We start from the raw sequence: 25090 nt of genomic DNA, 5'->3' as shown, positions 1-25090 counted from the left end.
TTGCATTCCACGAGGAAACTGTGTGGCAGGCTGACCACCTGTTACGCGAGTGCAGCAAGGAGCCAAGGTAAGTTGCTTGCTAGCATTAAACTTATCTTATAAAAAACAATCAATCTTAACATAATCACTAGTTAACTACAGATGGTTGATGATATTACTAGGTTAACTAGCGTGTCCTGCGTTGCATATAATCAATGCGGTGCCTGTTCATTTATCATCGAATCACAGCCTACTTCGCCAAACAGGTGATGATTTAACAAATACGCATTCAAGTAAAAACACAATTGTTTCTTTTCTATACACAGAAGTAAATATTTTTAAACCTGCGTATTTAGTTTAAGTTAATTAATTTTAGCAGGCAATATTAACTAGGGAAATTGTGCCACATCTGTTGCGCTCATGGCACACAGAGTCAGTGTATATGCAACAGTATGGGGCTCATGGCAAACTAATTTGCCAGAATTTTACACAATTATGACATAACATTGAAGGTTGTGTAATGTAACAGCAATATTTAGACTTAGGGATGCCACCCGTTAGATAAAATACTGAACGGTTCCGTATTTCACTGAAAGAATAAACGTTTTGTTTTCGAAATGATAGTTTCCGGATTTGACCATATTAAATCAAATCAAATTTTATTGGTCACATACACATGGTTAGCAAATGTTAATGCGAGTGTAGCGAAATGCTTGTGCTTCTAGTTCCGACCATGCAGTAATATCTAACAAGTAATCAAACAATTTCACAACAACTACCTTATACACACAACATAAGAATATGTACATAAAAATATATGGATGAGCGATGGCTGAACGGCATAGGCAAGATGCAGTAGATGGTATAGAATACAGTATATACATATGAGATGAGTAATGTAGGGTATGTAAACATTATATAAAGTGTCATTGTTTAAAGTGATTAGTGATACATTTATTACATCCAATTTTTAATTATTAAATTGGCTAGAGATTTGAGTCAGTACAGTGCCTTGCGAAAGTATTCGGCCCTCTTGAACTTTGCGACCTTTTGCCACATTTCAGGCTTCAAACATAAAGATATAAAACTGTATTTTTTTGTGAAGAATCAACAACAAGTGGGACACAATCATGAAGTGGAACGACATTTATTGGATATTTCAAACTTTTTTAACAAATCAAAAACTGAAAAATTGGGCGTGCAAAATTATTCAGACCCTTTACTTTCAGTGCAGCATACTCTCTCCAGAAGTTCAGTGAGGATCTCTGAATGATCCAATGTTGACCTAAATGACTAATGATGATAAATACAATCCACCTGTGTGTAATCAAGTCTCCGTATAAATGCGCCTGCACTGTGATAGTCTCAGAGGTCCGTTAAAAGCGCAGAGAGCATCATGAAGAGCAAGGAACACACCAGGCAGGTCCGAGATACTGTTGTGAAGAAGTTTAAAGCCGGATTTGGATACAAAAATATTTCCCAAGCTTTAAACATCCCAAGGAGCACTGTGCAAGCGATAATATTGAAATGGAAGGAGTATCAGACCACTGCAAATCTACCAAGACCTGGCCGTCCCTCTAAACTTTCAGCTCATACAAGGAGAAGACTGATCAGAGATGCAGCCAAGAGGCCCATGATCACTCTGGATGAACTGCAGAGATCTACAGCTGAGGTGAGAGACTCTGTCCATAGGACAACAATCAGTCGTATATTGCACAAATCTGGCCTTTATGGAAGAGTGGCAAGAAGAAAGCCATTTCTTAAAGATATCCATAAAAAGTGTTGTTTAAAGTTTGCAACAAGCCACCTGGGAGACACACCAAACATGTGGAAGAAGGTGCTCTGGTCAGATGAAACCAAAATTGAACTTTTTGGCAACAATGCAAAATGTTATGTTTGGCGTAAAAGCAACACAGCTGAACACACCATCCCCATTGTCAAACATGGTGGTGGCAGCATCATGGTTTGGGCCTGCTTTTCTTCAGCAGGGACAGGGAAGATGGTTAAAATTGATTGGAAGATGGATGGAGCCAAATACAGGACCATTCTGGAAGAAAACCTGATGGAGTCTGCAAAAGACCTGAGACTGGGACGGAGATTTGTCTTCCAACAAGACAATGATCCAAAACATAAAGCAAAATCTACAATGGAATGGTTTAAAAATAAACATATCCAGGTGTTAGAATGGCCAAGTCAAAGTCCAGACCTGAATCCAATCGAGAATCTGTGGAAAGAACTGAAAACTGCTGTTCACAAATGCTCTCCATCCAACCTCACTGAGCTCGAGCTGTTTTGCAAGGAGGAATGGGAAAAAAATGTCAGTCTCTCGATGTGCAAAACTGATAGAGACATACCCCAAGCGACTTACAGCTGTAATCGCAGCAAAAGGTGGCGCTACAAAGTATTAACTTAAGGGGGCTTAATAATTTTGCACACCCAATTTTTCAGTTTTTGATTTGTTAAAAAAGTTTGAAATATCCAATAAATGTTGTTCCACTTCATGATTGTGTCCCACTTGTTGTTGATTCTTCACAAAAAAATACAGTTTTATATCTTTATGTTTGAAGCCTGAAATGTGGCAAAAGGTCGCAAAGTTCAAGGGGGCCGAATACTTTCGCAAGGCACTGTATGTTGGCAGCAGCCACTCGATGTTAGGGATGTCTGATGGCCTTGAGATAGAAGCTGTTTTTCAGTCTCTCAGTCCCAGCTTTGATGCACCTGTACTGACCTCGCCTTCTGGATGATAGAGGTTTGGGGGGGAACAGGCAGTGGCTAGGGTGGTTGTTGTCCTTGATGATCTTTTTGTCCTTCCTGTGACATCGGGTGCTGTAGGTGTCCTGGAGGGCAGGTAGATTGCCCCCGGTGATGCGTTGTGCAGACCTCACTACCCTTCGAGAGCCTTGCAGTTGTGGGCGGAGCAGTTGCCGTACTAGGCGGTGATACAGCCCAACAGGATGCTCTCGATTTTGCATCTGTAAAAGTTTGAGTGTTTTCGGTGACAAGCCAAGTTTCTTCAACCTCCTGAGGTTGAAGAGGCGCTGTTGCGCCTTCTTCACCATGCTGTCTGTGTAGGTGGGCCATTTCAGTTTGTCCGTGATGTATATGCCAAGGAACTTTCCACCTTCTCCACTACTGCCCCATCGATGTGGATAGGGGGGTGCTGCCTCTGCTGTTTACTGAAGTCCATGATCATCTCCTTTTGTTTTGTGACATTGAGTGTGAGGTTATTTTCCTGACACCACACTCCGAGGGCCCTCCCTGTAGGCCGCCTCGTCGTTGTTGGTAATCAAGCCTACCACTCTAGTGTCGTCTGCAAACTTGATGATTTGAGTTGGAGGCGTGCATGGCCACGCAGTCATGAGTGAACAGGGAGTACAGGAGAGGGCTGAGAACGCACCCTTGTGGGTCCCCAGTGTTGAGGATCAGTGGGGTGGAGATGTTGTTTCCTACCCTCACCATTTGGGGGCGGCCCATCAGAAAGTCAAGGATCAGGTTGCACAATGCGGGGTCGAGACCCAGGGTCTTAATGACGAGTTTGGAGTGAACTACAGTGTTAAATGCTGAGCTGTAGTCGATGAACTACATTCTTACAGAGGTATTCCTCTTGTCCAGATGGGTTAGGGCAGTGTGCAGTGTGATGGTGATTGCGTCGTCTGTGGACCTATTGGGGTGGTAAGCAAATTGGAGTGGGTCTAGGGTGTCAGGTAGGGTGGAGGTGATATGATCCTTGACTAGTCTCTCAAAGCACTTCATGATGACGGAAGTGAGTGCTACGGGGCGATAGTCATTTAGGTCAGTTACCTTAGCTTTCTTGGGAACAGGAACAGTGGTGGCCCTCTTGAAGCATGTGGGAACAGCAGACTGGGATAAGGATTGATTGAATATGTCCATAAACACACCAGCCAGCTGGTCTGCGCATGCTCTGAGGATGAGGCTAGGGATGCCGTCTGGGCTGGCCGCTTTGCAAGGGTTAACACGGTTAAATGTTTTACTCACGTTGGCCGCGGTGAAGGAGAGTCCGCAGGTTTTGGTAGCGGGCCGTGTCAGTGGCACTGTATTGTCCTCAAAGCGAGCAAAGAAGTTGTTTAGTTTGTCTGGGAGCAAGATGTCAAATTTTGTTCCTTTTGATGGCATAGAAAGCCCTTCTTGCCTTGTCTTGTCTCTCAGATTGTTCACAGCTTTGTTGAAATTACCTGTGGTGTATCTCTCTTACTCCATCTCACTCCATCTTTCTCTCTCTCTCTCTCTCTCTCTCTCTCCACTTGTCTTTAAATAACTTGGAGCTTTAGTGGGAATTGTAACAAACTGAACCACCCTCACTCTTTCCCCTCTCCTCCCTTCCTTAAGTAACCCTTCCCCCCTCCTCTTGCTCTCCTCCTCCTCCTCCTCCTCCTCTCCTCCTCTCCTCCCTTCCTTAAGTTACCCCCCCTCTTGCTCTCCTCCTCCTCTCCTCCCTTCCTTAAGTCACCCTTCCCCCCCTCCTCCCCCTCTCCTCCTCCTCCTCCTCCTCTCCTCCCTTCCTTAAGTCACCCTTCCCCCTCTCCTCTTGCTCTCCTCCTCCTCTCCTCCTCCTCTCCTCCTCTCCTCCCTTCCTTAAGTCACCCTTCCCCCCCTCCTCTTGCTCTCCTCCCCCTCTCCTCCTCTCCTCCCTTTCTTGGCCGCATCTATAATTGTTATTGATTGGGTTCTCGTTAAGACTGTTGTTCACCACCCTGAGATTCACGGCCCCTCTATTAAAGGCTTCCGAGGGAGAGAGGAGAGGAATGATAGAAAAATGTGAGAAAAGAAATGAGGAAGAAAAAGGACAGGATGAATAAAAAAGGAGTGACAACCTTGTCTGTCACAGTGTAGCGCCCCCCAAACGCCTCCATCTTCTGCGCTCTTTTGATCTGCTAGGTTCTCAGTTCAGAAAGGTTTAGTGAGATGCCAATCTGTCTGTTTAGTATGATCCTCTGGCTATGACACTAAGAACTAAGTGCTGCGGAAGTTAACTAACTTCTCTCTCTCTCTCTGTTTCTCTTTCTCTCTGTCTCCGCCTCCATTTTTCCCTGTCTTCCCTTCTCCTCCTCTAAAGGATAATAACATAATTAGAGCAGGTCTTTTGCTGCATGGTGTATGATTGTGTGTGTAACTCCATTCCCTGGGCTCTAATTGATTGCCTTCATGGGGACTTGTTATATTCCTCCCTGGATGTGGAGGAGATGTTGTTTATTTTCTTCTGTGTGTGTGTGGAGAGAGAGGGAGAGAGAAAGAGGGTGTGTGTGTGTGTGTGTGTGTGTGTGTGTAAAACATTCTACAGATACAATATGATAGAGGTCATTTGGACGTACATTTGGACTGGTGTTCAATCAAACCGGCACTTCAGAAACCCCAAACTGTGGTTTGCTTACGTCAGTATGCATGGCTGTCCAATGTCTTAGTTGTGGTAAACAGGTCTTGATCCGTGCCTTCCATTTTAGCCTCCATATCTTAGGTTATTTCATTTGGTGTGGAACTGAACAGAATGGCATGCTCATGTTTGGCTGGTCTTCTAATACATGTTGGTTAGAGCCTGTAAGTAAGCATTTCACTGTAAGGTTGTTGTATCCTGTTGTATTGTTGTATCCTGTTGTATTGTTGTATCCTGTTGTATTGTTGTATCCTGTTGTATTGTTGTATTCTGTTGTATTGTTGTATCCTGTTGTATTGTTGTATCCTGTTGTATTGTTGTATCCTGTTGTATTGTTGTATCCTGTTGTATTGTTGTATCCTGTTGTATTGTTGTATCCTGTTGTATTGTTGTATCCTGTTGTATTGTTGTATTCGGCGCACGTGACAAATACACTTTTGATTTGATGCCATCTAGGCCCTATGTGGCTCAGTTGGTAGGGCCTGTATGTGGCTCAGTTGGTAGGGCCTGTATGTGGCTCAGTTGGTAGGGCCTGTATGTGGCTCAGTTGGTAGGGCCTGTATGTGGCTCAGTTGGTAGGGCCTGTATGTGGCTCAGTTGGTAGGGCCTGTATGTGGCTCAGTTGGTAGGGCCTGTATGTGGCTCAGTTGGTAGGGCCTGTATGTGGCTCAGTTGGTAGGGCCTGTATGTGGCTCAGTTGGTAGGGCCTGTATGTGGCTCAGTTGGTAGGGCCTGTATGTGGCTCAGTTGGTAGGGCCTGTATGTGGCTCAGTTGGTAGGGCCTGTATGTGGCTCAGTTGGTAGGGCCTGTATGTGGCTCAGTTGGTGCTTGCAACATTAGGGTTGTGGGTTTGCGTCCTGCTGTGTCCACCAATACAAACATTTTTTGGGAAAAATATTATTTGAAGTGTTGGTTTGAGTTATCAAAGGAAGTCTTCTTTATAACCAGGCATGAAGTTTACATGTTTACTTGAGTCATATGACCCAGGTTACCACTCAGCCAACTAGAGTGCATAGCACTGGTGTTGGATCTGTGACATCCACTAGCAGTGGTGTTGGATCTGTGACATCCACTAGCACTGGTGTTGAATCTGTGACATCCACTAGCACTGGTGTTGGATCTGTGACATCCACTAGCACTGGTGTTGGATCTGTGACATCCACTAGCACTGGTGTTGGATCTGTGACATCCACTAGCACTGGTGTTGGATCTGTGACATCCACTAGCACTGGTGTTGGATCTGTGACATCCACTAGCACTGGTGTTGGATCTGTGACATCCACTAGCACTGGTGTTGGATCTGTGACATCCACTAGCACTGGTGTTGGATCTGTGACATCCACTAGCACTGGTGTTGAATCTGTGACATCCACTAGCACTGGTGTTGGATCTGTGACATCCACTAGCACTGGTGTTGGATCTGTGACATCCACTAGCACTGGTGTTGAATCTGTGACATCCACTAGCACTGGTGTTGGATCTGTGACATCCACTAGCACTGGTGTTGGATCTGTGACATCCACTAGCACTGGTGTTGAATCTGTGACATCCACTAGCACTGGTGTTGGATCTGTGACATCCACTAGCACTGGTGTTGAATCTGTGACATCCACTAGCACTGGTGTTGAATCTGTGACATCCACTAGCACTGGTGTTGGATCTGTGACATCCACTAGCACTGGTGTTGAATCTGTGACATCCACTAGCACTGGTGTTGGATCTGTGACATCCACTAGCACTGGTGTTGAATCTGTGACATCCACTAGCAGTGGTGTTGGATCTGTGACATCCACTAGCACTGGTGTTGGATCTGTGACATCCACTAGCACTGGTGTTGGATCTGTGACATCCACTAGCACTGGTGTTGGATCTGTGACATCCACTAGCACTGGTATTGAATCTGTGACATCCACTAGCACTGGTGTTGGATCTGTGACATCCACTAGCACTGGTGTTGGATCTGTGACATCCACTAGCACTGGTGTTGAATCTGTGACATCCACTAGCACTGGTGTTGAATCTGTGACATCCACTAGCACTGGTGTTGGATCTGTGACATCCACTAGCACTGGTGTTGAATCTGTGACATCCACTAGCACTGGTGTTGGATCTGTGACATCCACTAGCACTGGTGTTGAATCTGTGACATCCACTAGCAGTGGTGTTGGATCTGTGACATCCACTAGCACTGGTGTTGGATCTGTGACATCCACTAGCAGTGGTGTTGGATCTGTGACATCCACTAGCAGTGGTGTTGGATCTGTGACATCCACTAGCACTGGTGTTGGATCTGTGACATCCACTAGCACTGGTGTTGGATCTGTGACATCCACTAGCACTGGTGTTGGATCTGTGACATCCACTAGCACTGGTGTTGGATCTGTGACATCCACTAGCACTGGTGTTGGATCTGTGACATCCACTAGCACTGGTGTTGGATCTGTGACATCTGCTAGCACTATTTCCCTCTATACCATTTTGTATTTCATTAACCTTTGACTATTGGATGTTCTTATAGGCACTTTAGTATGGTCAGTGTAACAGTATAGCTTCCGTCCCTCTCCTCGCTCCTCCCTGGGCTCGAACCAGCAACACAATGACAGCAGCCACCACATCGAAGCAGCGTTACCCATGCAGAGCAAGGGAAACAACCACCCCAAGGCTCAGAGCAAGTAAAGTTTGAAACGCTATTAGCGCGTGCTAACTAGCCAGCCATTTCACTTCGGTTACACCAGCCTCATCTCGGGAGTTGATATGTTTGAAGTCATAAACAGCGCAATGCTTGACGCACAACGAAGAGCTGCTGGCAAAACGCACGAAAGTGCTGTTTGAATGAATGTTTACTTGCCTGCTTCTGCCTACCATCGCTCAGTCAGAAACTTAGATACTTGTATGCTTGTATGCTCAGTCAGATTATATGCAACACAGGCCACGCTAGATAATATCTAGTAATATCATCAACCACGTGTAGTTAACTAGTGATTATGATTGATTGTTTTTTACAAGATAAGTTTAATGCTAGCTAGCAACTTACCTTGGCTTACTGCATTTGCGTAACAGGCTCCAGTGGAGTGCAACGAGAGAGAGGCAGGTCGTTATTGCGTTGGACTAGTTAACTGTAAGGTTGCAAGATTGGATCCCCCGAGCTGACAAGGTGAAAATCTGTCGTTCTGCCCCTGAACGAGGCAGTTAATTCTTGTGACTCTCAAACCCGGATCCGGGAGCATAATCATAGCCTCAAACTAATTAGCATAACGCAGCGGACATAAATACCCCTAGAAAATGTTCCTATTCATGAAAATCACAAATGAAATATATTGATACAGGGCTTAGCCTTTTGTTAATCACACGGTCATCTCAGATTTTCAAAATATGCTTTACAGCCAACGCTAGACAAGCATTTGTGTAAGTTTATCATGGCATAATGCTATGCTAGGCTCTGCTGGCAGCAGGCAACATTTTCACGAAAATAAGAAAAGCAATCAAATTAAATAATTTACCTTTGAAGAACTTCAGATGTTTTCACTCAGGAGACTCCCAGTTAGATAGCAAATTCACAGCCATATAAGGAGTCATTGGCATGAGGCGGTTTCAAAAAATGCGGCACTCCCTGATTGGATTTTTATCTGAGTTTCGCCTGTAACATCAGTTCTGTTGCACTCACAGACAATAGCTTTGCAGTTTTGGAAACGTCAGAGTGTTTTCTATCCAATGCATAGTCAAGCATCTTTTTGTGACAAAATATCTTGTTTAAAACGGGAACGTTTTTTATCCAAAAACTAAAATACTGCCCCCTAGTCGTAAAAGGCCACCGTTCCTAGGCCGTCATTGAAAATAAGAATGTGTTCTTAACTGACTTGCCTAGTTAAATAAATATTAAATAAAGGTGTAAAAAAAAAATTGGCAAATCGGCGCCCAAAAATACAAATTTCCGATTGTTATAAAAACTTGAAATCGGCCCTAATTAATTGGCCATTCCGATTAATCGGTCGACCTCTAGTTAGAGCCATCTGGAATGAGGATGAATTGAAACATTTTCTGGTTCACAGAAATGGTACAAATGAGGTGGCTAACCACTGCTCAGCTGATTGGTTGGCATACTGTCAATTGAGACATTTGGTGACTAAATGTAATGGAAAGAAGAAGAAATGACATCACCAAACCAAGATAAATGACTTAAACCACAATGGGAAAATACTTGGGAGTGTTTAAATGATGTCATGGGCAGAAAATCAAATGAATCTCCATCGTTCTTTGAAGTTGACGGGTCATTTATTACAAATCCTTTTTGATATTACCAATCATTTTCAAGACTGTTTCACTAGTGAATTTCACTAGTGAAGTGGACCGTCAGGGTTCTTAGTGAAGTGGACCGTCAGGGTTCTTAGTGAAGTGGACCGTCAGGGTTCTTAGTGAAGTGGACCGTCAGGGTTGTTAGTGAAGTGGACCGTCAGGGTTCTTAGTGAAGTGGACCGTCAGGGTTCTTAGTGAAGTGGACCGTCAGGGTTCTTAGTAAAGTGGACCGTCAGGGTTCTTAGTAAAGTGGACCGTCAGGGTTCTTAGTGAAGTGGACCGTCAGGGTTCTTAGTGAAGTGGACCGTCAGGGTTCTTAGTGAAGTGGACCGTCAGGGTTCTTAGTGAAGTGGACCGTCAGGGTTCTTAGTGAAGTGGACCGTCAGGGTTCTTAGTAAAGTGGACCGTCAGGGTTCTTAGTGAAGTGGACCGTCAGTCCCCATGTCCAAGATGAATTCACAGCAACACACATTATTACACAGAGCCATAATCACACCTCCCTTCTATCTCTAATTACTCAAACAAACAGCAACACACATTATTACACAGAGCCATGATCACACCTCCCTTCTATCTCTAATTACTCAAACAAACAGCAACACACATTATTACACAGAGCCATGATCACACCTCCCTTCTATCTCTAATTACTCAAACAAACAGCAACACACATTATTACACAGAGCCATGATCACACCTCCCTTCTATCTCTAATTACTCAAACAAACAGCAACACACATTATTACACAGAGCCATGATCACACATCCCTTCTATCTCTAATTACTCAAACAAACAGCAACAGGACCTGGACAAAAAGATTCAACATTTCATGGAGCGGCGGGGACTGTGAGGACACACACACACACACACATATTCTTTATATTAGTTGTGTTGTTTGTACTCTTATTAATGACATAGTTTTAGTTGTGTTGTTTGTACTCTTATTAATGACATAGTTTTAGTTGTGTTGTTTGAACTCTTATTAATGACATAGTTTTAGTTGTGTTGTTTGTACTCTTATTAATGACATAGTTTTAGTTGTGTTGTTTGTACTCTTATTAATGACATAGTTTTAGTTGTGTTGTTTGTACTCTTATTAATGACATAGTTTTAGTTGTGTTGTTTGTACTCTTATTAATGACATAGTTTTAGTTGTGTTGTTTGTACTCTTATTAATGACATAGTTTTAGTTGTGTTGTTTGTACTCTTATTAATGACATAGTTTTAGTTGTGTTGTTTGAACTCTTATTAATGACATAGTTTTAGTTGTGTTGTTTGAACTCTTATTAATGACATAGTTTTAGTTGTGTTGTTTGTACTCTTATTAATGACATAGTGTTAGTTGTGTTGTTCGAACTCTTATTAATGACATAGTGTTAGTTGTGTTGTTTGAACTCTTATTAATGACATAGTTTTAGTTGTGTTGTTTGAACTCTTATTAATGACATTGTTTTAGTTGTGTTGTTTCTATATGGTTGTATTTTCAGTGTGTGGCTGTCCTTGTGTATCAGTGTTTTGTTACTTGTCTTGTTTGGCGTTTTTTGTGGACCCCAGGAAGAACAGCTGCTTCTTCTGCAGAAGCTAATAAACAACCCCCCCCCCACCCCCCCCACCCCATTTGTCCAGATCTGGATGTATAACAGCCAGGGTTAAGATGAACTTGTTCCCAAAAGCTGGTTTAATCTCCCTCTTAGCAGCAGCTCTGCCTCTTAACCTGCATGGAGAGAGAGGGGGGGGGGGGAAGCAAAAGAGAGAGAGAGAGCGAGAGCGAAGTAGAAAGAGAGAAAGCGAAGGCGAAAGAGAGGTAGGGAGACCGAGCTACTTTTATTTTAAGTGGTATTGATCTGCCCGCATTTCCTTTGGCATCACAGTAGGCTTGACTTGAAGGACAAAACCTCCCGTCGAGTTACCCCCTCTCTCCCTTCCTTCCTCTTTCTCACTCCCTCCCAAACCCCATACCACCCCCACCTCTCTACTCCAACCCCTCTAACCCTCTTATACCCATCTTCACTCCTCAGCTTCTTCACCATGCAGTTTCTTTTCCTCCTCTCCTCCTCTTTCCTTTTAGAGAGAGTGGGGAGGGGGATGGAGGAGAGGAGGGGGGGGGGGGGGAGAAGGACGGTGTGGAGGAAACTGCTATATGTATTTGCGTTACTTCACAGGGTTGCCAAGCAACAGCTGAATCCAGTATTTACAGTTAATAAAAAGTGAGTGACATTAGCTAACAGTGTTACATTAGGTAAAGAAGGGATTTGCTTTTAAGAAAAGAAAATTAAAGCCAAGGTGTGTGTGTGTGTGTGTGCGCCAGTGTGTGGGGGTGGGGTCTGTCTGTAGAACTGTAAGTGGATGTGAGCCAGTGTGTGGGGGTGGGGTCTGTCTGTAGAACTGTAAGTGGATGTGAGCCAGTGTGTGGGGGTGGGGTCTGTCTGTAGAACTGTAAGTGGATGTGAGCCAGTGTGTGGGGGTGGGGTCTGTCTGTAGAACTGTAAGTGGATGTGAGCCAGTGTGTGGGGGTGGGGTCTGTCTGTAGAACTGTAAGTGGATGTGAGCCAGTGTGTGGGGGTGGGGTCTGTCTGTAGAACTGTAAGTGGATGTGAGCCAGTGTGTGGGGGTGGGGTCTGTCTGTAGAACTAAGTGGATGTGAGCCAGTGTGTGGGGGTGGGGTCTGTCTGTAGAACTGTAAGTGGATGTGAGCCAGTGTGTGGGGGTGGGGTCTGTCTGTAGAACTGTAAGTGGATGTGAGCCAGTGTGTGGGGGTGGGGTCTGTCTGTAGAACTGTAAGTGGATGTGAGCCAGTGTGTGGGGGTGGGGTCTGTCTGTAGAACTAAGTGGATATGAGTCAGTGTGTGGGGGTGGGGTCTGTCTGTAGAACTAAGTGGATGTGAGCCAGTGTGTGGGGGTGGGGTCTGTCTGTAGAACTGTAAGTGGATGTGAGCCAGTGTGTGGGGGTGGGGTCTGTCTGTAGAACTAAGTGGATGTGAGCCAGTGTGTGGGGGTGGGGTCTGTCTGTAGAACTGTAAGTGGATGTGAGCCAGTGTGTGGGGGTGGGGTCTGTCTGTAGAACTAAGTGGATGTGAGTCAGTGTGTGGGGGTGGGGTCTGTCTGTAGAACTAAATGGATGTGAGCCAGTGTGTGGGGGTGGGGTCTGTCTGTAGAACTGTAAGTGGATGTGAGCTCCCCCGTCTTCTACAAACCTGAGTCCTGTACTTAGTTGTTCTCTCTGTCTTCCCTGCAGGGTTTGAAAGCATTTTGGAAGGGCTGTTCGGGCCGGGACTAGTCAAAGATATTACCCTTTTTCAAGGTAAGCATGTCCTCGCCGACTATCTCCATACCTGTGTCCCAGATGGCACCCTATTCTCCATCTAGTGCACTGCTTTTCACCCATAGGCCCAGGGCCCATAGAGAGCAATAGTAATGGCATATTTTTGTAGGCACTAACTCCGCCATGGCCCGTTGGACAAAGCCTATGGGGAAATTATATACAGTGCCTTGCGAAAGTATTCGGCCCCCTTGAACTTTGCGACCTTTTGCCACATTTCAGGCTTCAAACTGTATTTTGTTGTGAAGAATCAACAACAAGTGGGACACAATCATGAAGTGGAACGACATTTATTGGATATTTCAAACTTTTTTAACAAATCAAAAACTGAAAAATTGGGCGTGCAAAATTATTCAGCCCCCTTAAGTTAATACTTTGTAGCGCCACCTTTTGCTGCGATTACAGCTGTAAGTCGCTTGTGGTATGTCTCTATCAGTTTTGCACATCGAGAGACTGACATTTTTTCCCATTCCTCCTTGCAAAACAGCTCGAGCTCAGTGAGGTTGGATGGAGAGCATTTGTGAACAGCAGTTTTCAGTTCTTTCCACAGATTCTCGATTGGATTCAGGTCTGGACTTTGACTTGGCCATTCTAACACCTGGATATGTTTATTTTTGAACCATTCCATTGTAGATTTTGCGTTATGTTTTGGATCATTGTCTTGTTGGAAGACAAATCTCCGTCCCAGTCTCAGGTCTTTTGCAGACTCCATCAGGTTTTCTTCCAGAATGGTCCTGTATTTGGCTCCATCCATCTTCCCATCAATTTTAACCATCTTCCCTGTCTCTGCTGAAGAAAAGCAGGCCCAAACCATGATGCTGCCACCACCATGTTTGACAGTGGGGATGGTGTGTTCAGCTGTGTTGCTTTTACGCCAAACATAACGTTTTGCATTGTTGCCAAAAAGTTCAATTTTGGTTTCATCTGACCAGAGCACCTTCTTCCACATGTTTGGTGTGTCTCCCAGGTGGCTTGTGGCAAACTTTAACCGACACTTTTTATGGATATCTTTAAGAAATGACTTTCTTCTTGCCACTCTTCCATAAAGGCCAGATTTGTGCAATATACGACTGATTGTTGTCCTATGGACAGAGTCTCCCACCTCAGCTGTAGATCTCTGCAGTTCATCCAGAGTGATCATGGGCCTCTTGGCTGCATCTCTGATCAGTCTTCTCCTTGTATGAGCTGAAAGTTTAGAGGGAAGGCCAGGTCTTGGTAGTTTTGCAGTGGTCTGATACTCCTTCCATTTCAATATTATCGCTTGCACAGTGCTCCTTGGGATGTTTAAAGCTTGGGAAATCTTTTTGTATCCAAATCCGGCTTTAAAATTCTTCACAACAGTATCTCTGACCTGCCTGGTGTGTTCCTTGTTCTTCATGATGCTCTCTGCGCTTTTAACGGACCTCTGAGACTATCACAGTGCAGGTGCATTTATACGGAGACTTGATTACACACAGGTGGATTGTATTTATCATCATTAGTCATTTAGGTCAACATTGGATCATTCAGAGATCCTCACTGAACTTCTGGAGAGAGTTTGCTGCACTGAAAGTAAAGGGGCTGAATAATTTTGCACGCCCAATTTTTCAGTTTTTGATTTGTTAAAAAAGTTTGAAATATCCAATAAATGTCGTTCCACTTCATGATTGTGTCCCACTTGTTGTTGATTCTTCACAAAACAATACAGTTTTATATCTTTATGTTTGAATCCTGAAATGTGGCAAAAGGTCGCAAAGTTCAAGGGGACCGAATACTTTCGCAAGGCACTGTATATATATTTTTTGTAGGGTTTATAGATAAATGCCAAAAATAAGGTCAGAGATTAACACCGGTTTCTACGGAGATCTTCTACGTTTTGTTCTATGAGATAATCTTCATCAGCTAACGTCACTTTTTAGTGAGTTTTGAAGCATTAATGTTATCAAATAAGCAAATAAAGCACATCGAGGCTTCATACATCGTAAAGGTCATGTTAACTGACTGATATTATCTCATAGAACAAAACGGACATCACCTAAGCCTGTGTTAACCTCTGACCTTACACTATATTGTTAATATATGAAACTCTTAATATATGTTACAATATATTCTTAATATATGAAACTCAGGAGCTGAAAAGAGGTCTAAATGTTTAGGTTCCTGAATGGAATTACAACCCCTCAAATTACCCAAAGACAACAACATCAACAACAACAACAACACCTTGTGCGTCATCGCACCAAGCATGCAGCTAGACTGCTTCAATACACATGACTTCTAACACACAGAAAGTGTGTGGGTCAGGAGAATCAAATGTCAAATGATACGGCTCCTCAACCCAGCCAGCCAGAGCTCTCTTTCCTCTCTCTCTCTCAATTCAATTTAAGGGGCTTTATTGGCATGGGAAACAAATGTTTACATTGCCAAAGTAAGTGATAATAAACAATGAAAAAAAATTCAGTAAACATTACACTTGCAAAAGTTCAAAAAGAATAAAGACATTACAAATGTCATATTATGTCTATATACAGTGTTGCAATGATGTGCAAATAGTTAAAGTACAAAAGGGAAAATAAATAAACATAAATATGGGTTGTTTTTACAATGGTGTTTGTTCTTCACTGGTTGACCTTTTCTTGTGGCAACATGTCACAAATCTTGCTGCTGTGATGGAACACTGTGGAATTTCACCCAGTAGATATGGGAGTTTATCAAAATTGGGTTTATTTTCTAATTCTTTGTGGATCTGTGTAATCTGAGTGAAATATGTGTCTCTAATATGGTCATACATTTGGCACGAGGTTAGGAAGTGCAGCTCAGTTTCTACCTCTCTCTCTCTCTCTCTCTCCAAACCCTAGGAAATGAGGTCAGTGTGGCCACCTATCGTCTTGTGACACATCCTCCACCAACTTCAGAATTAGTGTAAATGTTTCAGATGCGTCTTCCTCTTCGCTCATTCAACCACACAGCAAACACACACATATAAATGCACACACATTTCCACAGGAAGTACACGTACAAACACACACATATAAATGCACACACATTTCCACAGTAAGTACACGTACAAACACACTCGCACCCTCTCTCGCTCTCTCTCTCACAGCTGAGTGCAGCAGGGTGGGGGGTCATGCTAGCTGTTGGACGGTAGCTAATTGGCTCTTTCCCAGGGCTATTGTAACTACTAGAACCACGGGGGCCCACTCACTCACCTTTGACCTTTTGACACACCATGGGTAAAAAGAAAAGTGCACCTAGCAACACGATATAATGTACAGAACTCACTGCATCAAGTGGAATTGTATCATTCCCATTCCACTCATTCAAGTTTAGTTGTATCCACTCATTCAAATTGAGTTGTGTCACTCCCTAGTGTAGGACTAGATTCAATTGAAGGGCTTTATTGGCATGGGAAACATGTGTTTACATTGCCAAAGCAAGTGAAGTAGCTTAAGTAAAAATTAACAGTAAACATTCCACTCACAGAAGTAAAAAACTATATATTTTTTAAATGTCATATTATGTATATATATATATACAGTGTTGTAATAATGTGCAAATGGATAAAGTACAAAATGTAAAATAAATAAACATAAAAATGGGTTGTATTAACAATGGTGTTTGTTCTTCACTGGTTTGCCCTTTTCTTGTGGCGAAAGGTTACTATTACTATAAGGTTACTATATATTACTGCTGTGATGGCTCTTTCTCTCTCTCTCTCTCTTTCTTTCTCTCTCTCTCTCTTTCTCTCTCTCTCTCTCTCTCTCTCTCTTTCTCTCTCTTTCTCTTTCTCTCTCTTTCCCTCTCTCTCTTTCTTTCTCTCCATCCTTCTCTCCTTCTTTCTCAAATTCAAATTCAAGCTGCTTTGTTGGCATGAAAAACATTGCATCAATATTACCAAAGCAACAATGTATACAATATATATTGTAATAAAATAATGAAGAATAATATAAAATGGTAGCAAATAATACAAATAAAGCAAACAATTGAAATAAAACAACAACAAAATGGCAACAGTAAATAGTAGAAATATAATAAATATAAAAGGTGAAACATATAAATCGAGAGAGATATTTATATATATACATCTCATTTGTAAGGATTGGATTGTGTACTGCATAGTACTGTACTGTCTTGTACTGTGTAATGTGATTGTGTTGAGGTTCTGGTGGGAGGGGGGGGGGTAATGTGGTGCTTTTACTATAATGAGGATGTCTCATTAATGTAAGACAAAAAAGTATATCTCTCAGTAGCGGTGTGGGTTGAACTGATGGTTAAAGGAAGCATAGCTCCATGGCAACGACCCAGACACAGAGTTCATACGGTCGTCTCTATGAAGTGGCCACGTTGACGACGTCTCTCTCTTTCTCTCGCTCCACCCCTTCCTCCAAATGAATTGTGTGGTTTCTCACGAGAGACGAAACGACTCCAAGGCTGTTGTTTCTCTTCTTTCTTAGATTATTGATCCTCTATCATTCATTTATTTTTATATTTTTATTTATACACCTTTTTCTCCTCCATTTTGTGGTATCCAATTGGTGGTATCCAACAGTCTTCCCTCATCGCTGCAACACCCGTACGGACTCGGGAGCAGCGAAGGCCGAGAGCCGTGTGTCCTCCGAAACACCACCCAGTCAAACCGCACGGCTTCTTGACACAAAACCCTCAAACCGGACGCCAGCTGCACCAATGTGTCCTCCGAAACACGACCCAGTCAAACCGCACGGCTTCTTGACACAAGTCCCTCAAACCGGAGGCCAGCTGCACCAGTGTGTCCTCCGAAACACCACCCAGTCAAACCGGAGGCCAGCTGCACCAATGTGTCCTCCGAAACACCACCCAGTCAAACCGCACGGCTTCTTGACACAATTCCCTCAAACCGGAGGCCAGCTGCACCAGTGTGTCCTCCGAAACACCACCCAGTCAAACCGCACGGTTTCTTGACACAATTCCCTCAAACCGGAGGCCAGCTGCACCAATGTGTCCTCCGAAACACCACCCAGTCAAACCGCACGGTTTCTTGACACAATTCCCTCAAACCGGAGGCCAGCTGCACCAGTGTGTCCTCCGAAACACCACCCAGTCAAACCGCACGGCTTCTTGACGCAAGTCCCTCAAACCGGAGGCCAGCTGCACCAGCGTGTCGGAGGAAACACCGTACACCTGGCGACCGTGTCAGCGTGTACTGTGCCCGGCCGCCACAGGAGTCGCTAGTGTACGATGGGACAAGGACATCCTGCCTCCTGCCGGCCAAACCCTCCCCTAACCCGGACGACGCTGGGCCAGTTGTGCGCCACCCCATGGGTCTCCCGATCGCGGCCGGCTGCGACAGAGCCTGGACTCGAACCAGGATCTCTAGTGCCTTAGACCACTGCGCCACTCCGGAGGCCCTCTCTCGCTCTTATCCCCCCTCTCTCTCTTTTATCCCTCTCTCTTATCTCTCTCCCTCTTTCTCTCTCTCTCTTTCTCTCTCTCTTAACCCCCCCTCTCGCTCTCTTTTATCCCCCTCTCTCTCTCTCTATCATCCCTCTCTCTCATCCCTCTCTCTTATCCCTATAACTCTCTCTCCCTCTTGTCCCCCTCTCTCTCTTATCCTCCTCTGTCTCTTGCTCTTTATCATCCCCCTCTCTCTCTTTTATACCTCTCTCTCATCCCTCTCTCTTATCCCTATATCTCTCTCTCCCTCTTGTCCCCCTCTCTCTCTTATCCTCCTCTGTCTCTTGCTCTTTATCATCCCCCTATCTCTCTTTTATACCTCTCTCTTTATCATTTTTCTCTTTTATCCCCCCTCTCTCGCTCTCCCTCTCTTTCTCTCATCCCCCTCTCTCCAATCTCTTTTCTCTCTCTCTCTCTCTCTCTCTCTCTCTCTCTCTCTCTCTCTCTTATTCCTCTCTCTCTCTCTCTCTCTCTCTCTTATTCCTCTCTCTCATCCCCATCGCTCTCTTTTATCCTTTTTCTCTCTCTTATCCCCATCTCTCACTCTCTCTCTTGCTCTTATCCCCTCTCTCCAATCTCGTATCTCTCTCTCACTTACCCTCTATCTTTCTCTCCCTCTTTTTTATCCCCATCTCTCTCTCTTATCCCCCTCTCTTCAATCTCTTTTATCCCTCTCTCTTTCTCTCTCTCTCTCATCCCCCTCTCTGTCTTTTATCCCCTTTCTCTCATATCCTTCTCTCTACCATCCCCTCTCTCTCTTTTATCCTTTTTCTCTCTCGTATCCCCCCCCTCTCTCTCTTATCCCCCTCTTTCAATCTCTTATCTCTCTCCTTCTCTCCCTCTTATCTCTCGCTCTCTCGCTCTATTTCTGTTATCCCCTCTCTCTCTTACCCCCCAGCCTCTCTCTCTCTCTTATCCCCCTCTCCAATCTATTTTATCCCTCTCTCTTTTCTCCTTTTTCTCTCTCTTATCCCCCTCTTTATCTCTCTCTCTTATCCCTCCCCTCTCCAATCTCTTTTATCCCTCTCTCTTTCTCTCTCTCTCTCACCCCCTTTCTCAAATCTCTCTATTTTATCCCCTTTCTTTCGTATCCCCATCTTTCTCTCATCCTCTCTCTCTCTCTCTCGCTCTCTCTCTCTTGCACTTATCCCCTTCTCTCCAATCTATTTTCTGTCTTTCTCTCTCTCCCTCTCCCTCTTTTATCTCTCTCTCTCTCTCTCTCTCTCTCTCTCTTATCCCCCTCTCTCCAATCTTGTTTCTCTCTCTCGCTCTCTCTCTCTCTCTCTCATCCTCCTCTCTATTTTATCCCCTCTCTCTCTCTCATCCCCCTCTCTCTTTTATCCCATTTATCTCTTATCCTTCTCTCTCTTATCCCCATATCTCTCTCTCCCTCTTGTCCCCCTCTCTCCAATCTCTTTTATCCCTCTCTTATCCCCATCTCGCTCTCTCGCTCTCGTTCTCTTATCCCCTCTCTCTCTTACCCCCCCTCTCTCTCACCCCCCTCTCTCCAATCTCTCTCTCTTTCTCTCTCTCATCCCCCCTCTCAATCGCTTATCTCTCTCTCTCTCATCCCCCCTCTCAATCTCTTTTCTCTCTCTCTCTCTCTCTCTCTCTGTTATCTCTCTCTCTCTGTCCTTCTCTCTAAATTAAATTCAAGGGGCTTTATTGGCATGGGAAACATATGTTAACATTGCCAAAGCAAGTGAGGTAGATTATAAACAAAAGTGAAATAAACAAGAAAAATGAACAGTAAACATTACACATACAGAAGTTTCAAAAGAATAAAGACATTACAAATGTCATATTATGTATATATACAGTGTTGCAACGATGTGCAAATGGTTAAAGTACAAAAGGGAAAATAAATAAACATAAATATGGGTTGTATTTACAATGGTGTTTGTTCTTCACTGGTTGCCCTTTTCTTGTGGCAACAGGTCACAAATCTTGCTGCTGTGATGGAACACTGTGGTATTTCACCCAGTAGATATGGGAGTTTATTAAAATTGTATTTGTTTTCTAATTCTTTGTGGATCTGTGTAATCTGAGTGAAATATGTGTCTCTAATATGGTCATGCATTTGGCAGGAGGTTAGGAAATGCAGTTCAGTTTCCACCTCATTTTGTGGGCAGTGTGCACATAGCCTGTCTTCTCTTGAGAGCCATGTCTGCCTACGGCGGCCTTTCTCAATAGCAAGGCTATGCTCACTGAGTCTGTACATAGTCAAAGCTTTCCTTCATTTTGGGTCAGTCACAGTGGACAGGTATTCTGCCACTGTGTACTCTCTGTTTAGGGCAAAATAGCATTCTAGTTTGCTCTGTTTTTTTTGTTAATTCTTTCCAAATCCAATGTGTCAAGTAATACTTTTTTTGTTTTCTCATGATTTGGTTGGGTCTAATTGTGTTGCTGTCCTGGGGCTCTGTGGGGTGTGTTTGTGAACAGAGCCAGGACCAGCTTGCTTAGGGACTCTTCTCCATGTTCTCTGTAGGTGATGGCTTTGTTATGGAAGGTTTGGGAATCGCTTCCTTTTAGGTGGTTGTAGAATTTAACGGCTCTTTTCTGGATTGTGTTAATTAGCGGGTATCGGCCTAATTCTGCTCTGCGTGCATTATTTGGTGTTCTATGTTGTACACGGAAGATATTTTTGCAAAATTCTGCATGCAGTCTCAATTTGGTGTTAGTCCCATTTTGTGAATTATTGGTTGGTGAGCGGACCCCAGACCTCACAACCATAAAGGGCAATGGGTTCTATGACTGATTCAAGTATTTTTAGCCAGATCCTAATTGGTATGTTGAATTTTATGTTCCTTTTGATGGCATAGAATGCCCTTCTTGCCTTGTCTCTCAGATCGTTCCCAGCTTTGTGGAAGTTACCTGTGGCAATGATGTTTAGGCCAAGGTATGTATAGTTTTTTTGTGTGCTCTAGGGCAACGGTGTCAAAATGGAATTTGTATTTGTGGTCCTGGCGACTGGACCTTTTTTGGAACACCATTATTTTGGTCTTACTGAGATTTACTGTCAGGGCGCAGTTCTGGTAGAATCTGTGCAGAAGATCTAGATGCTGCTGTAGTTCCTCCTTGGTTGGGGTCAGAAGCACCAGATCATCAGCAAACAGTAGACATTTTACTTCAGATTCTAGTAGGGTGAGGCCGGGTGCTGCAGACTGTTCTAGTACCCTCGCCAATTAACCAATTCATTGATGTATATGTTGAAGAGGGTGGGGCTTAAGGTGCATCCCTGTCTCACCCCACGGCCCTGTGGGAAGAACTGTCTTTGTTTTGGGCCTTTTTTAATCACACACTTGTTGTTTGTGTACATGGATTTTATAATGTTGTATGTTTTTTCCCCAAACACCCCTTTCCATCAATTTGTATAGCAGACCCTCATGCCAAATTGAGTCAAAGGCTTTTTTGAAATCAACAAAGCATGAGAAGACTCAAATATACTGTTAAGATTTTCTATTGCCAAGTTTACACCTTCACTATTACAGTGGAATGTTTTACCCAGGAATTTGTCTAAAAGGGATTGAATTTGTTGTTGCCTAATTGTTTTTTGTTAGGTTTCCAAACTGCATTCCTTCCATCTATAGCATTTCTTAATGTTACTCAGTTCCTTTGGCTTTGATGCCTCGTGATTGAGTATTGCTCTGTTCAGGTAGACTGTGATTTTGTTGTGGTCTGATAGGGGTGTCAGTGGACTGACTGTGAACGCTCCGAGAGACTCTGGGTTGAGGTCAGTGATAAGGTAGTCTACAGTACTACTGCCAAGAGATGAGCTATAGGTGTACTTACCATAGGAGTCCCCTCGAAGCCTACCATTGACTATGTACATACCCAGCGTGCGACAGAGCTGCAGGAGTTGTGACCCGTTTCTGTTGGTTATGTTGTCATAGTTGTGCCTAGGGGGGCATATCTCTCTCTCTCTCTTAGTGCTGTGAGTTCCGTGTGGAGCTCGGGGCACTTTTCTTTTTATCCATGGTGCACCAAAAGGTGAGTTTGTTGGGCATCCCTCCTCTCTCTCTGTTTTTCTCTGCCCGTGGAGCATTATAGCCACACTCGCACACACACACACACACACATCACACACACACACATCACACAGACACACGCACACACTCTCCTCTGCATATGAAGGGGTAGGGTTTAGTGCGGCAGGGGACTGGAGGTTAATGACTACACTATGTCGAGGCGCCCGGTTCTACATCTGTCACCAACACAATAGTCACGTATCCAAGGCCGCCGCACGCCGCCAGGCGCCCAGGCCCAACGTCCCCTCCGCTCTGCTCCCCTCCCACTAGGACTGTGACACAAGTCATGTTCCCTGAAGAGTCAGTTATCACAAAGGAAGCTCATACCGTGTTCGAGAGAGAGTCACCAGAAGGCCTTGTCACTTGGAGACACAGAGATGTCACACACACACACACATACACACACACACACACACACACACTGATGGTAATCTTCTGGTTGAGTGTGTGTGTCCGAACAGTTGATGTATTGGTTTACAGTTTTTATGTATCAAAAGGAACTCGGCCATCATTCAAAACAAACTGTTGCTATTTTCAATGCTTTTCATATTCTGAAGGGTTTTATTGTGAAATGCATGAAATGGTTAGCTGTGCTGTGGTTTGTCTAAGCTCACACACAGCGGCCTGTCATTATTACCACAACCTCTCTGACGTGTGTGTGTTTGTGTGTCTTCTTCTTCCCACAGATTGCGAGCCCGAGGTACTGTTGGATTGGTCGTTTGATGTAAATTGTCTCTTTTGCTGCTTAAGACGAGAGAAAGTCAAGGTAATTGATGTTATTAGAGTTGCTGTGGCTCACACACACAGACACACAAACACACACACACATCGAGACAATTGCTAAATCCCACACACTGCATTACAGCTAGCTGATTAGCTAAACTCCACACACTGCATTACAGCTAGCTGATTAGCAAACCCTCCCCCACTGCATTACAGCTAGCTGATTAGCTAACCCTCCAGACTACATTACAGCTAGCTGATTAGCTAAACTCCACACACTGCATTACAGCTAGCTGATTAGCAAAGCCTCCCCCACTGCATTACAGCTAGCTGATTAGCTAAACTCCACACACTGCATTACAGCTAGCTGATTAGCTAAACCCCCCACACTGCATTACAGCTAGCTGATTAGCTAAACTCCACACACTGCATTACAGCTAGCTGATTAGCAAAACTCCACACACTGCATTACAGCTAGCTGATTAGCTAAACTCCACACACTGCATTACAGCTAGCTGATTAGCTAAACTCCACACACTGCATTACAGCTAGCTGATTAGCTAAACCCCCCACACTGCATTACAGCTAGCTGATTAGCTAAACCCCCCACACTGCATTACAGCTAGCTGATTAGCTAAACTCCACACACTGCATTACAGCTAGCTGATTAGCTGAACTCCACACACTGCATTACAGCTAGCTGATTAGCTAAACCCCCCACACTGCATTACAGCTAGCTGATTAGCTAAACTCCACACACTGCATTACAGCTAGCTGATTAGCTGAACTCCACACACTGCATTACAGCTAGCTGATTAGCTAAACCCCCCACACTGCATTACAGCTAGCTGATTAGCTAAACCCCCCACACTGCATTACAGCTAGCTGATTAGCTAAACCCCCCACACTGCATTACAGCTAGCTGATTAGCTAAACCCCCCACACTGCATTACAGCTAGCTGATTAGCTAAACTCCACACACTGCATTACAGCTAGCTGATTAGCTAAACTCCACACACTGCATTACAGCTAGCTGATTAGCTAAACCCCCCACACTGCATTACAGCTAGCTGATTAGCTAAACCCCCCACACTGCATTACAGCTAGCTGATTAGCTAAACTCCACACACTGCATTAGCTAATTAGCTTCATGAACAAAAGCCAGTCTGCATTTTTTCATCTTTCCATCGCCTCATCAACAATAACACACACACGCACACAATCACTCACTCACACACACACACAAACACACACACACACACACACACACACACACACACACACACACACACACACCCTTTAAGTAGAGGTCAATCCCTGGTCGTCTCACTCATTCAGCCATGTCTAATCATCCTAAAATGGCGCTGGAATGTTTTGCCTCTCGGGAATGTATTATTATTTTCTGCCCTTTCAGTCACCCCTCGTTCCCTTTGACCTTGTGAATTGATGGCTCGTCGGCATGTCGTTCGGGGCGCCACTCGTCCTCCATTTTTTCTTTGTCTTTTAAAGGGGCAATCTGGGATTCAAACGATAAAGAAGTGGACACCGCGCCACTTTTGATATACCAATCCCAGATTGCCCCTTTAATGGAGGAACGAAGGATGAAACAGAAGGCCTCACAAAGAGCCCCCCCCTTCTGTTGCCATGCCAACCAACCACTCCTTTTCTCCTTTTTCATCTTGACCTCTTCAACCCTGAAGGTCGACCATCTGGCACCTACAATTTAATACACACTTGTACATGTGTGAAAAATAACAAATATAAGCACCAACCAAATTATTATTATAAACATATATAACATAGTAGTAGTGCTGATCTATGATCAGATTATAATGAATAGGATTATATAAATCAGATTCAGCATTCCTACTTCTGGGACACTTTGTGAATACGCTCCATGGTCCATAAAACATATTACCTAGAACATACCTGCCCTCCTTCC

At 44.1% G+C, this 25090-nt stretch overlaps 1 protein-coding gene across 2 annotated transcripts in view; it reads left to right on the top strand.

Annotated features, from left to right (window-relative positions):
• lcor (ligand dependent nuclear receptor corepressor) overlaps positions 1 to 25090 on the top strand; it is an 80314-nt gene that overhangs the window by 36173 nt on the left and 19051 nt on the right. For both annotated transcript variants that reach the window (XM_036940094.2, XM_090195442.1), the window contains exons 2-3: positions 12899 to 12964; positions 23112 to 23191. In XM_036940094.2, the coding sequence (XP_036795989.2) occupies positions 12899 to 12964; positions 23112 to 23191 (146 nt within the window). The remainder of the gene's footprint in view (positions 1 to 12898; positions 12965 to 23111; positions 23192 to 25090) is intronic.

The sequence above is a fragment of the Oncorhynchus mykiss genome, chromosome 13 (genome assembly GCF_057628025.1).
Source record: "Oncorhynchus mykiss isolate SJ-2025 chromosome 13, ASM5762802v1, whole genome shotgun sequence".
Taxonomy (NCBI): domain Eukaryota; kingdom Metazoa; phylum Chordata; class Actinopteri; order Salmoniformes; family Salmonidae; genus Oncorhynchus; species Oncorhynchus mykiss.
This window is presented reverse-complemented; position numbering and strand designations above follow the sequence as displayed.